This window comes from Odocoileus virginianus, chromosome 5, assembly GCF_023699985.2.
Source record: "Odocoileus virginianus isolate 20LAN1187 ecotype Illinois chromosome 5, Ovbor_1.2, whole genome shotgun sequence".
In the NCBI taxonomy this organism is placed as follows: Eukaryota; Metazoa; Chordata; class Mammalia; order Artiodactyla; family Cervidae; genus Odocoileus; species Odocoileus virginianus.
Window position 1 is genome coordinate 35022213 of NC_069678.1, and position 16135 is coordinate 35038347.

The 16135-nt window shown below is 40.1% G+C and overlaps 2 protein-coding genes across 3 annotated transcripts in view; both read right to left on the bottom strand.

Moving 5' to 3' along the window:
• Window positions 1-1015: 1015 nt before the first annotated feature.
• On the bottom strand, window positions 1016-5105 carry LOC110121905 (lysophosphatidylcholine acyltransferase 2B-like). Of its 2 annotated transcripts, none has more exons than XM_020869200.2 (2): window positions 5012-5105; window positions 1016-3516 (listed from the first exon to the last, which is right to left on the bottom strand). In XM_020869200.2, the coding sequence occupies exon 2, from the start codon at window positions 3359-3361 to the stop codon at window positions 1118-1120; it is 2244 nt and encodes a 747-aa protein (XP_020724859.2). In that variant the 5' UTR covers window positions 3362-3516; window positions 5012-5105; the 3' UTR covers window positions 1016-1117. The 2 variants fall into 2 exon arrangements, with proteins under 2 accessions (XP_020724859.2, XP_070323259.1); XM_070467158.1 differs by lacking the exon at window positions 5012-5105 and adding an exon at window positions 4506-4545.
• A 596-nt stretch (window positions 5106-5701) lies between these two features.
• EPHX4 (epoxide hydrolase 4) overlaps window positions 5702-16135 on the bottom strand; it is a 33400-nt gene continuing 22966 nt past the window's right edge. The window contains exon 7 of the mRNA XM_020869199.2: window positions 5702-6370. Within this exon, the coding sequence (XP_020724858.2) occupies window positions 6139-6370 (232 nt within the window). The 3' untranslated portion in view covers window positions 5702-6138. The remainder of the gene's footprint in view (window positions 6371-16135) is intronic.

Consider the following 16135-nt stretch of genomic DNA (forward strand, 5'->3'; position numbering starts at 1 on the left):
CCACAATCTGAGTTGTGGATACAGTAGTTTGAGTTTGCAAGGCATATTTATTGGTTCAAAACCACTTCTACATCTGGATAAGTTGTAGTTCCCTGTCCTGGTGTAGAAATGGCTTCTAAGACTACTTCACTGATTTGTCCTACAAAGTGATATGAAGGGTTAGGGCTCAAGATCACATCACTCTGTGAAGATGTCTTATAGCAAAGGATGCTGAAAGTATGTGGATAATGAATAAAGTATAAAAAACAAGCAGAAGTCTCAGTTTTCATGAGTGCCTAGTCAGAATGGAAGGAATATTCTCAGTAATGCAGAACATGCAACTATAAACTTTTCTCCTTTTGGTGAGAATCATACATAACAGAATTTATCAGAATTTCTGTATTTATAACAACTGTCTATTATATTAGTTAGCTTTCCAGATATTGTGGTCTCTTGGGATTTCTTTTCACATTCTCAATAATCACTTTCATAGCTTAAAAATAAATAAAAATACAGACAGCTATGCCATCTATAACTGTTTCAATGGTACTACCAGTACTGTATCTTCCTGATGTTTATTTTTATTTTGTCTTGTAAAATATGGACATTGGGCTACTCTGAGAAAGAGCAAAGAAGGCTTTATGCAGCGGATCCAATCCTTTTTGGAGAGAATAATGATGGCAACAATGTATTTATTGCTAATAGAACTCTTAATGAGATATTTTCTCTGCAACAGTGAGGGAGAGGTGGTGGGCTATAATGTTCCTCTGGCTTTACTTTAGCAAAAGACACTTCATTTTTACTTATTTACTTATTTTACTTACTTTACTTACTTGAAGCAGAATAATAAAGGCACCATGCTGAATGAACAAAGTTACAAGCAGATTTCTTATTTTTCTACTTTCAGACCATACTGAAACAAACTTACTATCTTAAGAAGAAAATTAGGTACTATAAAATCAAATTGAAATATATATTCCTTAAGTAAAGTTTAAATATCATAATTAAGTGAACAGGCCACTTAGACTAAAAACCATTGTGTTTTTCCTCAAAGGATGCTTTTTATTTCAATCATAGTTTCAACTTGGATGTTACTTTCACCATTTTCAGGGCTGACTTTAACATCTGAATGCAATCATCAAGCCTGTACTGGTTGTGGCAATGAATATACATAGGCCGCCTGGAGGTCTAAGTATGAACTAAATAACTTGGCATATACTGGATGCTTCAGGGCAAATTTCTTAAAGGTCCTGTATGAAATGTGGTCTGAGTCTGGTCCAGCTATCTCCCGAAAGAGTGTGGAAACGTCAAGATCTGGTACTCCAAAAGCTGCCCGAAGTATAGCTGCTAATTCCTGTTCAGTTACGAAACCATCTTTATCAAGATCAAAAAGCTTAAATGACATTTGCAGAATCTTTTCAGTGTTGACAGGATTGCATAGGACAGTCAGACCTATCACATACTCTCTGAAGTCTATGGTGCCATCTTTATTCCTGTCAAAGAGGGCAAAAAGTTGTTGCAAGGGTTCTGAAATTGGGAGTTTCAAATAATTTGCAAACTCCTCAATTCCTATCTTCCCTCCTTTGGAGGCAACTGCAATTTCAGCATATTTATCCAAGCACTGATGAATATTATCCCAATCTAACTTTAAATTCTGGCTAATTTTTGTAAATTCCACCAAACCAGCTTCCATGGGTAGTTGAAGGTTACCTGCAGAAATCATCAGTCTGCAGTCTTCGTAAGTGTGGTCTGTCACGGGCACCCCAAGAGCATTGGCCATGATGATCCTCACTGTGTTGGCAAAAAGGACAGGGTCTTTTCTCTCTTGGATGTTTGGAATATAAACAGGCATAAACTCAACTTCTACCCTGGTGAATGGTTGACTTAGGGTCAACATGCAGGCCTGGAAGCCTGTAAAGCCCTGCCAGGTCCAGGTCACGGTGTCCAGGGGGTTTGGGTACCTGAGCAGCACTGGTTGCACGGGCACCCCTGGGGAGAAGGCCCCCAGTTTGAAAGTGACCAGACAGCTGCGGTTGGTGCACACTCCTTCTGGGAAAATCAGGATCTGTGGCCACTTTCTGTGAGATGTCACTCGCCTCAGGATTTCCTCCCGGGTGGTCCTCCTGGAATTGGGGTCATCTCGGGTCACGAGCACCGGCTGCGTGGACAGCAAGAGTCTCCCAGCCACCGGGATATTCAGGTTCTGACTGGCAGAGACCACCGAGGGTAACCCAGCCACGACACAGGCGATCGCATCAAAGAAACTGGAGTGTGGAGCTGCCACGAAGATGCGGGCCTCATCTCGGGGGGCCTTTTTCCCTTTCACTTTAACCAGGAACCCTGCTAAAAAAAAAGTCACCCGAAACAAAAACTTTAGAGTTGGTCGCATCAGTCTTCTCCAGTTCTTGGCGGGCTTGGTTGGCTGAGCACGACGGCCTATGGTGGAAAGCGCAGCCACGGGCCAGAGGAAGATGAAGAGGAAGGCAATGCAGGACACCCGCACGGGCACCAACACGGTCCCCACGAGGACGATGCAGGCCCAGCGCCACGCGCTGATGTGCGTGCGCTGCATGAAGGGGTTGTCCACTGCCGGCGGGAACAGGGACTTCGTCTGTCGGCTGAAAGCGGATTCCCACGTAGCCTTGGCGTCCAACACCGCAGGCTCAGAGTCCAAAGGCAGAGACGTGGAGCTCATCACCGCAGGCTCGGAGTCCAAAGGTGGAGACGTGGAGCTCAACACCTTAGGCTCGGAGTCCAAAGGTGGAGACGTGGAGCTCATCACCGCAGGCTCGGAGTCCAAAGGTGGAGACGTGGAGCTCATCACCGCAGGCTCGGAGTCCAAAGGTGGAGACGTGGAGCTCAACACCTTAGGCTCGGAGTCCAAGGGTGGAGACGAGGAGCTCAACACCTTAGGCTTGGAGTCCAAAGGTGGAGATGTGGAGCTCAATACCGCAGGCTCGGAGTCCAAAGGTGGAGACGTGGAGTTCATCACCGCAGGCTCAGAGTCCAACGGCGGAGACGTGGAGCTGATCACCGCAGGCTCGGAGTCCAAAGGTGGAGACGTGGAGCTCAACACCTTAGGCTCGGAGTCCAAAGGTGGAGACGTGGAGCTCATCACCTCAGGCTCGGAGTCCAAGGGTGGAGACGAGGAGCTCAACACCTTAGGCTCAGAGTCCAAGGGCGGAGACGTGGAGCTCATCACCGCAGGCTCGGAGTCCAAGGGTGGAGACGAGGAGCTCAACACCTTAGGCTCAGAGTCCAAGGGCGGAGACGTGGAGCTCAACACCGCAGGCTCGGAGTCCAAGGGCGGAGACGTGGAGCTCATCACCGCAGGCGCAGAGTCCAACTTGTCAGGCTCGAAGTCCGAGGTGGGCTGTGCCATGAGGCTGACTTCTCCGTAGTCTCAAGATGCCTGTAGCTTGGATCTGGGGGCAGCCCCCGGAGTGCACCCCTTCCCTATATTTAAGTGCTCTTTCTGTTTGCACATAATTGGAACGCTTTGAGGCAATTGTGAGTTAATAGGAAATGATGTATTACCTTTAAAATCAGAAGAATAAAAATTGGCAAATGATGTAACAGGAGAATTAGAACCATATCAGCAGTACAATCTTTTCTGCTTTTTTGTAAATGGCCTCCTTTTGATATATATGCTTAGTAAATTATTTTCATATAACAACTTCTGTCGTCTATTATATACCTACTAAGGATCTATCAAATAGATGAATATTTGTTAATCACAACTTTTTAATTTAAATGCCTTTATCAGTCATGTTTGCTTACTGTGAGATGCGTTGGCAATTGGTAAGTCAAATTTATTTACTCTTCCTACAAATTGATTTCTGCAGAGACAGGACTGTCTCTTTATACTACGTTTAACTGATGGCACCCTTGAGGCTTTATATCTGTTGCAAGCACTCTTCTATGGAAACATCCAGTGAAAATTAGAAAATATCCATTATCATAAGCCAGGATCAGCCATGGCACGTTTTGACCCATATTCTTAATATTAGTCCAGATGAACTGGTCAGCATTCCAAAGTGACATAAGTAACAAAAACAAGAAACCTTAAAATCACATTAGTCAGAAACAGGTTTTCGTTAAAATAAGTCAGGATTACTTTATTGTGTCATGACACATGGTCAGTAAAGTCTTGTCCCTTGCTTAGTTGCTGCCCTTTGAAAATGATCAAGAGGGCAGCATAATCAAAGTTGGTTGAACCAGGCTCTCTGCTATAGCTTGTAGCATCTGCTATATAAAATATTCCTGTTTGCTATATGCTAATTTAAATTCCTTCAGCATTCAAATTGTAGGTTTCTGAAAGGTGTTTCTAATTATTGGAATATACCAGGTTACCCATAAAATAGGAAGAGCAGTATGGATACCAAAGACTGTTAAACAAAATATGATCTAAGTGGAAAGATTATGGACTTTACAACCAAACGAATCTAGGTCAGATCCTGGTTGTGACTTTTATGCTGTGGGCAGCAATCTCATTTTTACATCTCTAAAGTGGTGATACTCCCTACCTTGCAATGTTATGAGGTAGAAGTACCTCATACACCACAGTGTATATAGAAAACTGGGCTTTTATTGGTAAACACATGTTGCTAGGATACGATAATAAGAATTTTTAGAGACATTCCACTTACTTCTGTCACTTCTCAGAACTATGCTTACTGAGGGAAACATTAGGAACACCATTGTAGACTCTAAAAAGCCATGATTTGGCATTGTTTCTGGTTGTCTCCCATTCCAAATGAGAGCAACCCAAGAGAATGAGTAGTAATCTCTCAAGTTGGTGTCATCCTCTATTCTGTAATTCTTCCCCCTTTTTTTGGGGGGGGGGCACACCCTTGTGTGATCTTAGTTCCCCGACCAGGAATTGAACCTGGGCCCGGCAGTGAAAGGGTTGAGTCCTAACCACTGAACCAGGGAATTCCTTTCCCACTCTTATTTGTAATGTTCATTACTCTTTCGAACCCTTGTTTAATATAACTGCATTCCCACGTGGTGCTAGTGGTAAAGAACCCACCTGCCGATGCAGGAAACATAAGAGACGCAAGTTTGATTCCTGGGTCAAGGAGATCCCTTGAAGGAGGGCATGGCAGTCCACTTGTATTCTTGCCTGGAGAATCCCATTGACAGAGGAGCCTGGCGGGCCACAGTCCATAGGGTCACAAAGAGTCAGACACGACTAAAGCAACTTAGCATGCACACATGCATTCTGTGTATACTTCTTAAGGGAAAGATCAATATTATGATGTTACTTTTCTTTCATATTTCCCCCACAGTGCCTAACAGTGTATCAGATAATTTATTTATTCATTTAGCAAATATTTGAGCTCACACAAAGAATCAGGCTCTTATTTTAGATGCTGGATATTGTGTCAGTTAATGAAACAAAAGTCTCTGCCCTGTGGAGCTGAGATTCTAGTGCACATAGAAAGTATAGTATTCTTTTCTTCTTGCTTTAAATGAAGCAAAAGGACATTTTGATCCTTTTCCTAAATCTCTCACCCATTTAGCTAGAGAATTAAGGCAAATAATTTAATGGACTTGCTTCCCTATAATGTTTAATAATTATGTATGTAAATATAAGAATCTTCATATCCTCTCTTGTTACTCTTCCCAGTGTAAGTAGTATTTATGGCCTATTTTAAGATGCATATTCACCTTGTCATATTTGCTTTCAAACTAATAAATATACTCTAAATCCAAGATATTTGATAACAGAATTTTTTAATGGTTAAAAAATAGTAAAAAGAACTTTTGAACAATAAAATAAAAATTTATACCATTGCACATTTGCCTTTTAATATGGCACAACTAATCTTTAATATACATTTGTAAAAGGCACCATATATTAACAAGGTAAAGAATGCAAAAAAACCCAAAACTGAGCCACTTTCTCCAACTTCCTTTTTGTCCAAGTGTATACATTTTAAGGCAAATGCTTTTCTGTGCAAAATACAACAGAAGAAAATCAACATTATATTACAAGTTCACACATTCTCAGATTTTTTTCAATATCATTTGTCAGGATACTTATTTATAATAAAGCATATTAAAACAATTTTTTCCTAATGAAGCTTAAAGAAGTTGATGAACAATTTTTAAAAATTATTTGGAGATTCCATTATAGATTCCTCATAGAAAAAGTCAATCTTTTCTTCGTGTTTCTTCTTTTAGAAATGTCCATATCAATTTGTTCACTATGTCGGGTTGTTCTTGTTGGAGCCAATGACTGGTTTCTGACAAAATAGTCAGCCTGAAATAGTTTTTAACATAAATCTTTGTGACTTCAGCCATCTCAACGTCCATAAATGCGTCTTTCTCTCCCCACAGTAGTAGTGTTGGAGTGATCACCATGTGATGTTTGAGAGGCAGGCAGCTATAAAAACAAAACACGTGGGCTTGAGACTCATTGTAAGAGTTAAAATAACATTTTCCCAAGATGTTTCTTTAGGCCACATATTTTTAAGGAAGGCAGTATCACCACCAAAGGGGTGAAAATTAGTTCCTGGGAGAGTGAAAAATTTACACTTTTTAGATATAAGCCATGAATATACACATAGTACATAAACAGATATTAAAATTTTGTGGGGTGGGGGAAATTATGAAAAAATGTCTAAAAAGGCTCTGAAGGGAGGTGATGACAAAAAATGGTTGAGGGGACTTCCCTGGTGGTCCAATGATTAGCAGTCTACCTTCCAAAGCAAGGAATGTGGGTTTTATCCCTGTTCGGGGAACTAGGATCCCATATGCCACAGGGCAAATAAGCGTATATGCTGCTAATACTGAGCCTGTGCTATAACTAGAGTGAAGCCTGTATGCCTCAAAGAAAGATAATAAGCAAATATATGACTGAGAAACACTGCATTAGGCAATCAATCCATATCATAAAAAATTTAAAGGTCTATTTAGCAAAGGGCCTGATAAAAGTTTTAATTGGATGAGGATGGCAAAATTGATAATAAAGGCTATAAATTAAATATGAAATTCATCACTTGAAGGATAATTTGCTTTAAAAGGAAACCAGAATTTCTGAATGGTGTGATAAAAGGGAGATTTTAAACAGTGTTACTGTTTAAATATATTTTAATTGTTTGTTGGATAATCTAATGCATTTTATGTGAAAATTAGAACTGAAAAGATGGAAAATATATATGGAATGAGCTTTAATATTACATGATACTATATTATTTTTCAAGGAGATTTTTAAAATAGAAAGTTTTTATTATATATTTTCTTAAATACAGAAAAATATAAAGAATAAAATCATGCATAATTGCATCGTTTAAAAGATGGTCATTTTCTATGCATATAGGTGAAACCATAAGTACAGCAAATATGCAGTTTATACACAATAAACATATACAAATTCTATATTAAATTACAACTTTATTATTTCACAAGGTTTTTCAAAAATAATTGTAAAACATTACCTTATGGCATAATAACCCATAAATGGTTTGACTCTTCCTGTATAATTGAATATTTAGATTATAGTGTCACTTAGAAGAAGAGGAGGATGTTTTACATGAAGCTACATGCTACAGTGAGCATTTTGTGCCCAACTCTTTGTTGGCATTTCAGATAACTTCTTTAGGCCAGAGTCCTAGAAGTGGAATTCCATATTTCTAAAGCTTTTGACACCTTCTGCTAAGCTGTTTTTCAGTAAGGTGGGATGGTCTTAATTTCACCCTTGTTAACTAAGAATGAGAATGAACATCTAACTAGACACTCTCCAGCACTGGATTATATTTTCACTAGTTATAGAAAAGCCCTAATGTGTGTCTATTTGGGGTTGATAGGATGCTACTGGAATGTGCAGGATATCACATATGTCCACCAAAGATTTAACTTTTGACTCCATGCAAGTGGCCATCATTTGGTTGTAATGCTCCTAAAAATTAAATTCTTTGTGAATAGGTAAATAGAAGAACCGGGAGGGCTACAGTCCCTGGGGAGTTAGACAGGGCTTAGGAATAATAACTAGGTCAAATTTGGTTCTTACCATCCCCATGAGATGGTTATAAGTGTTAGGATACTTCTTAGTCATTTCTTTAGTTTCCTTTAGGAGAGATTTTTCTTAAACCCTCCTTGATCCTTGCCCCATCCCTGGCTGCTGAGTGGTGGTTGTTGATTCAGGGTTCTGGACTAAAGAGAGTATATAAAATAATATGTCCTGAGGTGAGATTTACTCTCTTTTTCCTTCCCTCTCTTATCAGAGTCGAGGGAGCCGATGGACTGAGGGGCTGAGGAGATTTGAGTTTGCCCCTCAAATTTTCCCACAGGTGAACTGCTCTGAAGTCTAGACTGGGAAGAGTTATCAAGACCATTTCAGCTCTCATTTACTATGAAGGCCACAGTCTTCAATCTATCCTTTATGGGTCATGAAGTTCATATTTTGGTTTTAATCTGCTAACTCCTATGTGCTTTCTCAACTGGTTCAGAAACTGGGCAGGAAAAAGGGATGCTATTTGTCAGGTCCCCCCAAATACAGCAGATGTATTTCTATAAACAGTACATAGAGGTGCCTTGTATTTTTAAAACTTTATTAAATAGTGTCAGATTGCAGATATCCTTTCACAAATTACTTCTGTGCCTTAAGATTATATTTTTAAGATTTATCTATTGATGATACATGTAGTTCTTTTTCTTTTTTGATACATGTAGCTCTACTTCATTTACTTACACTGTTGTATACAATTCTATTGTATGACTACATATACGATGGATCACAACTGATTCATTCTCTTGTTGTTGGACATTTTAAAACTTCCAATTATTTTGATAATTTAAATAATACTGAGCTCATTCTTGTAACCATCCACTTGTGCCCAAGTGGGAGAGTTTTCTTTCAGTATATCCCTCAAATGGACTTGCCACCTCAGAGAATATGCACATCATCAATATTACTTGATATTATCAAGTTGTTTTCCAAACTGACCATATGCTCCACTCTCAGCATATAAGAATTTGCTTTGTACCATATCATTGCCAACACTTGTTCTCAAAAGTTTAAATTTTTTTTCCAATCAAATGAGTGTAAGATACTTTGTTTACCTGTTATGGTAGAGACTACTTCCCAAACTTCTTCTCTTCTACCACAGTGATAGAAAATCCAATTATTAGCTGGACAAAGGACCATCCAGAATGAAGACTGACTATGTTTCCCAGGGTTCTTGCAGCAAGGTGAGAGTATGTGGTTTATGAGAAATGATTTGGGCATCATCTAAGTTGTGTCCAATATGCCTACCCCTTCCCCTTCTCACTTTCCACTCACTGAAATGCAGATGTGTTGTTAAACCATCTTGAACCACACAGATAAGGACAATATATGAGGGATGGCAGAATAACAAAATAGAAAGACCGAGATCTCTGACCAAAGAGTGACCTAAGAGCTTTGATGACTGCACACAATATAGCCACCATATCAGCCTTAGACTATTAATGTTTTTAATGCCACTGTTACTTTAGGTCTTTATTGCAAGCAGTAAAACCTATGTCCCACTACTAAGGTGGAGCATCATTCATGTTACTGACAGATCTCTTTTTTAAAAAAAAATTATTTTTGGCTGTGCTGGGTCTTTGTTGCTACGCAGGCTTCTCTCTAGCTGCAATGAGCGGGGGCTACTCTTCTTTGCAGTGTTAGGACATCTCATTGTGGTGGCATCTCTTGTTGTGGAAGAGCATGGGCTCTTTAGGGCACACGGGCTTCAGGAGTTGCAGCAGTGGGCTCCATAGTTGTGGTTCCCGGGCTCTAGGGCACAGGCTCAACAGCTGTGGTACATGGACTTAGTTGCTCCAAGGCATGTGGGATCTTCTGGGAGCAGGGATTGAACCCGTGTCTCCTGCATTGGCAGGCAGATTCTTTACCACTAAGCCACCAGAGAAGCCCCTAGATCCCTTTCCTGCAAATTGCCATTTCATATCCTTTACTCATTTTTGATTGGGTTGTCTTTTCCTTATCGATTTGGAGACATTCTTTATAAACTCTAGATAATATTAATTCATGATTAATTGTGCGTTGCAAATAACTTCTCCCTATCTGAGGTTGTCTCATCATTTTATGATATTTTTAATAGACAGATGTTTTAAATTTTAGTATAGTCAAAATCATCAGTTTCCATATGCTGAACTGTTTGTGTCTTATTTGAAAAAAATTTTCCTAGCTGAGGTCATGAAAGTTTTCTCTTATATCATCTTCTAGACATTTGAAAGTCTGCTTATCATATTAAATTTTTTTTATTTCCCTAAGATTTATTTTTTGCTTGGTAAAAGATAGGGATCTAATTTCATTTTATTCTATATGGATATTCAATTGTTCCAAGAAAATGCATTGAATATTTTCACCACTTGTTTTAAATGCTCTCTGTCATACCAAGTTCCCATGTATGTGGTCCCATTAGGGGGCTTTCTTCTCTGCTCCGTTAGTCACTTTGTCTGTCCCAGAGTCAACACCATATCCTGTTTAGTTTCTAGCCTCACTGTAAGTTTTAAGATCTGACAGGGTTGTGCTGTGCTGTGCTGAGAGGCTCAGTCATGTCAGACTCTTCATGACTCCTTGGACTGTAGCCCGCCAGGCTCCTCTGTCCCTGGGGATTCTCCAGGCAAGAATACTGGAGTGGGTTGCCATGTCCTCCTCCAGGGGATCTTCCCAACCCAGGGATCGAACCCAGGTCTCCCGCACTGCAGATGGATTCTTTACCATCTGAGGCATCTGGGAAGCCCATGAATACTGGAAGAAGCCTATCCCTTCTCTAGGGGATCTTCCAGATCCAGGAATCAAACACAGGTCTCCTGTATTGCAGGTGGATTCTTTACCTAGCCTCCTGACAGGCTAAGTTACCTACCTATTCTTTTCTTTAAAATGGAATTCTTTAAAATTGTCTCAGCCTTGTGCTCCCCCATACAAATTTTAAATCAGCTTGTTATGTTTCATGAAAAACTTTCTGACACTTTTGACTGAAGTTTTATTAAGTTTATAGATTAATTTGGGAAAAATCAACAATGTTATGATATTGAAGTTTTCCACTTGTGAAGATGATAAATGAGGGTTATTTTCAGTAGTTTACATCAGCAAGTCTGTATCAATGTTAAAACAATAAAATACTTCTCTATGGGGTAGTAAATAGACAAGGCCCCTAGCTCATATTCTTTATTGCTTCCAATACATTTTGATAATCCATAAAGGTCATTTTTTTGTTAGAGTCATTCCTTTATACCTAATATTTTTGTTGCTATTGTAGGTATATCTATTTTTTTTAATGTTTTATAACTGTTGTTGGTTTATAAGATTGTAATTTTTGTATAGTAAGCTTATGTATACCAACTTTGCTGAACTGTTTTTGTTCTAATAATTTTTTTTTCTGTAAATTTTCCCTTTCTCTAAATATATAACTACATTGCGTGCATGCCTGTTCAGTTGCTCAGTCATGTCCGATGTTTTGTAAGCCTATGGACTGTAGCTCACCAAACTCCTCTGTGTATGGGATTTCCCAGGCAAGAATACTGAAGTGGGTTGCCATTTCCTACTTGAGGGGATCTTCCCTACCCAGGTATCAAACTTGTGTCTCTCAAGTTTCCTGCACTGGCCAGCAGATTCTTTACCACTAGTGCCATCCTGGGAAGCCCATATAACTACATTGTGTGTGTATGTGCTAAGTCGCTTCAGTCATGTCTAACTCCTTGCAACCCCATGGACTGTATGTAGCCTGCCAGGCTCCTCTGTCCATGGGATTTTCCAGGCAAGAAAACTGGAGTGTGTTGTCATTGCCTTTTCCAGGGATCTTCCTGATCCAGGGATTGAACCAGCATCTCTGATGTCTCCTGCATTGGCAGGTGGGTTCTTTACTGCCAGTGCCCCCGGGGAACATATAACTACATTATCTATACATAAACTTCTTCAGGTTTTTTTTTAATGTGCTAGCTAAGACTTTCAATACAGTGGTGAAGAGAAGAGAAGCAGTTGTAGCAGACAAGTTTATCTTTAGTCTTTATTTTTCAAGGGAATGTTTTCAGTGTTTCATCACAAGGTATGATGTTTACTACAGGTTTCTGGTAGACAGAAATACCTTCTGCATTGTTGTCATAATGGAACCATAATATGATTAACAGAATTCTTCTGTCCATGGAATTCTCCAGGCACAAGAATACTGGAGTGGATTGCCATTCCCTTCTCCAGGATATCTTCCTGACCCAGGGATCAAACCCTGGTCTCCTGCATTGAAGGCAGATTCTTCTACCATCTGAGCTACCAGGGAAGCCTAAGATGATTAACAGAAAGACACTAATAGACATAGAGAATATCAAGTTTAATGGCAAATGAGAAGAAAACTTATAGAGATGATTTTATAAAGCAGGAAATAATGTATTATTCTCTTAGACAGAACTAGGACTTCTCAGGTCCCCCAGTTTCCCATGAAAATACAGTTGTGAACAGTATCACAAAGTTTTTTGCCCTTTTAGAGGAGGTTTTTGATCCTCTTGGCCCTGATTCCCAGAATATATTTTTATATGCCTGCCAGTGCTCCAGGTGCAAATAACCAGTACAAACCCCTGATTTTTTTCTTGGACAGCTGAGTAAAGCAAATATCTTTCCCCCAGAAATACCCCTACAGGCAATTCAGGTTTATCTGAGGTCCACCTTCTATCCTGTTTTTAGTCTACAAAGTAGATAGAAGATGTGCTGTATTTTAATAAATGCTTTTTCTTAATTTACCTAGATGATCTTATTTTTCCCTTTAATCTGTTAATGTGGTAAGTTAATGGGTCTTAATGCTAAGTTAGGTTTAATTGTTAATGCATGCTAGATTCTGTTTGATAGTATTTTATTTTGAATTTATGGATCTATATTTACAACATAATTTGATCTAATTTCCTGTGTTATACAATCCTTGTTTTGTTATGGAAGTTATACTAACCTCAGAAAATGAGCTGAAATATATACCCTCTTTTTATAATGTCTGAAAGAGTCGAATCTATTTAAGAGTGGAATTTTCTGGGGCTTCCCTGTTAGCTCATTGGTAAAGAACCTGTCTGCCAATGCGGGAGACATGGGTTTGACCTCTGATCCAGGAAGATCTCACATGCCGTGGAGTAACTAGGCCCATGCACCACAACTTCTGAGCTCACACTCTGGAGCCCATAAGCCACAACTACTGAAGCACCACTATGAGGCCTATGAGTTGCAACTACTGAAGCCCTTGTACTCTAGAGCCCGTGCCTGCTCCGTGACAAGAGAAGCGACCACAATGAGCAGCCCGCGCACTGCAACAAAGAGAAGGCCCCGCTCACAGCAACCACAGAAAGACATCACAGCAACGAAGACCCAGTGTAATCAAAAATAAATAAATAATTTTTTTTAAAAGAGTGGGATTTTCTGAGGTAGAATTTATGTGTAAAATCACATAGGCCTATTTGTATGGGTGTGTATGTATATGTAGTTTGTAGATATGCTTAAATCAATAACCCAATTTCTTTAATGTGTGTATCCAGGTTTTCTAGTTCTTCATGAGTCAGTTTTGTGTGTTAAGCTTTCCCTAAAAACTACCCATGTTGTCAAGATTCTCAAATTTATTAACATAAATTTTATATTTTAAAATCTGTTGTTTGTACTTATATCTGTTTTCTCTTTCCTGATATAGTTCATTCATGCCTTTTTTAAGCCAATCTTGCCAAAAGTTTATCTATATTAATAGTGTTCAAAAAATCTGCTTTTGTTGATTCTCTCTATTGTTTCTTTGTTATTTTATTGTATTAATTTCTGCTTTTTACCTAATTTTATTTTCCTTCTAATTTACTTTTGTTCACATGTTGTTCTTTTCCGAATATCTTGAGTTGAAGTCTTAGCTCCCTGGTTTTAAAGTCTTCTTTTCTTTTTTTTTTTTTGGCTGGATGAAGAGTTCTTTTTATTGACTCAGTCTCCAAACATTTTTTTTCTTAACTGCTGTAAAACTGGGTCAAAACATTTTTTATCACCACTGTTGGTAAGGCTGTTTAACTTTAAATTCAGTTTCTCAATTGTGGGAAGCTGGCTTGAATTGTTTCTTTGAGTTCCTTCCCCTGCATTGTTCTGTTCTCTCGTTTCTAGGATGCCTGTTACTCAGTTATTGGACTCTAAGACAAATGCTCTAGTGTTCTGTTCTCTGCAATTTCCCATCCCTTTCTTTCTGCTCTATCTTCCAGAAAATTTCTTCAGATATCCTCCAGATTCTCCTTTTGAGATTTTCACATCTGCTAGTAGAGTTTCAATTCCCCAACAGTGTCGTCTTTCCCTGAATACTTATTTAAGCCACTTTCTGTTCTTACAGTTGTAACATTTTTCCTTATTTCTCTGAGGATAATAATTTGTTGTTGTTCAGTGGCTAAGTTGTGTCTGACTTTTCTCAACCCCATGGACTGTAGAACGCCAGGCTTTCCTGTCCTTCACTGTCTCCAGGAGTTTGCACAAATTCATGTCCATTCAGTCGGTGATGCCATGCAACCATCTCATCCTCTGTTGCCCCCTTCTCCTCCCGCCTTCAGTCTTTCCCAGCATCAGGGTCTTTTCCAGTGAGTCCGTTCTTCATATCAAGTGGCCAAACTGAAGCCAAACTTCAGTTTCAGCATCAGTCCTTCCAATGAATATTCAGGACTGATTTCATTTAGGATGGACTGGTTGGATCTCCTTGCAGTCCCAGGGACTCTCCAAGAGTCTTCTCCAACACCACAGTTCAAAAGCATCAATTGTTCAGTGCTCAGCCTTCTTTACGTTCCAACTCTCACATCCATACATGACTACTGGAAAAACCATAGCTTTGGCTATATGGACCTTTGTCAGCAAAGTGGTATCTCTGCTTTTTAATACGTTGTCTCAGTTTGTCATAGCTCTCCTTCCAAGGAGCAAGTGTCTGTTAATTTCATGGCTGCAGCCATCATCCACAGTGATTTTGGAGCCCAACAAATGATGACTTGTCTTCAAGCTTCCTCCCAGTGTGCTCTCTGATCTCTCTGGCAGGTAAGAGAGGGCAGCTAGGAGAGAGGAAGAGTTTGCTCCCCACAGAGACCCACTTCTTGGGAGACGTGTGGGTGGGTGGAGCAACCGTGGATGCCACTGAAGGAGTCATAGGGCACCCTGGCTGGGCTGCGTGGAGGCGGCGCCCTTGCCGTGAGGGTCTTCAGTTCTCTCCTCTGAGTGTCCTAAGAAGGCATGTCTAGCCTCTTGCCTGCATCCCGGCTGGGAGACAGGTTGGCATCTCAGTCCTCTGGGTGGCTTCGCTTACCCCCTTGACTTCCTCAATGTTGGCGCTCACCCTCAACCCAGCCTTTTGCCAGGATGAGAGAAGAGATCCAGAAATCAGAGCTACTGCAATGCCTGCCCGCATCCTCCATTTCCTCAGAATTGTGTGCAGAGAGGGCCCAGCGCTGTTCCCTGAGGTAGCCCAGCTTCAGCTTGAGTCAGCTTCCCCTGCCCACCTGGTGTCCTTGCCCCTTTACCTGCATGGCCAGAGGGACTTGGTCCTTCCAAATCCTGAATGTTTCGAGCCTTTGAGATCAAACAGGTTGATTTCTTTCCATTTTTCCCCACTGCTGCACAGTTACTGTTTCCTTGGTCTCCCATCCAGAGTAGAAATATCAGGGGTTGCTTTGTTTCCTTTCCTCTTCATCTTTGTGGATTTTATACCTCAACCAGACTCTCTGCGAGCGGGTTCTCTGGGCCTGAGATGGGACACCGAAGGTTCTGGGTCACGCACTCTAGGCCACGCTCCTGGCCTTGCTCAGGCTCTGACCCTAACCCTGCCTCGGCCTGTGGCCCCTGGGGACAAGCCCCTCGTTTGGCCCGCCTGCGCCGCCGTTCGCACCTTCTTTTCTTAATATAAGCATGAAAAACCATAAATATATTTCTTTCTAAGCATTGTTTTAACTACAGGCTGTAATACTTTTTTCTGTTTTTACTAGTTTCTGATATGATTTTTTTGATTCACAAGTAATACAGAAGTTTGAAATTTTTCTGACTGTATTGAGTTTTCTAAAAGTTTGTTGCTGTCAATTTCCTACCACATTGTGTTCAGAGAACACAATCTATGTGATATTGATCCTTTGGTTAAGGCTTGGTTTATGGTCCAGTATGTAAAAATCACCCCTTATAAATATGATATGTGCTTAAAAA

What these genes read in the sequence shown, in the direction of transcription:
- LOC110121905 (XM_020869200.2), bottom strand. Translation starts at nt 3,361, where the DNA reads ATGGCACAGCCCACCTCGGACTTCGAGCCTGACAAGTTGGACTCTGCG.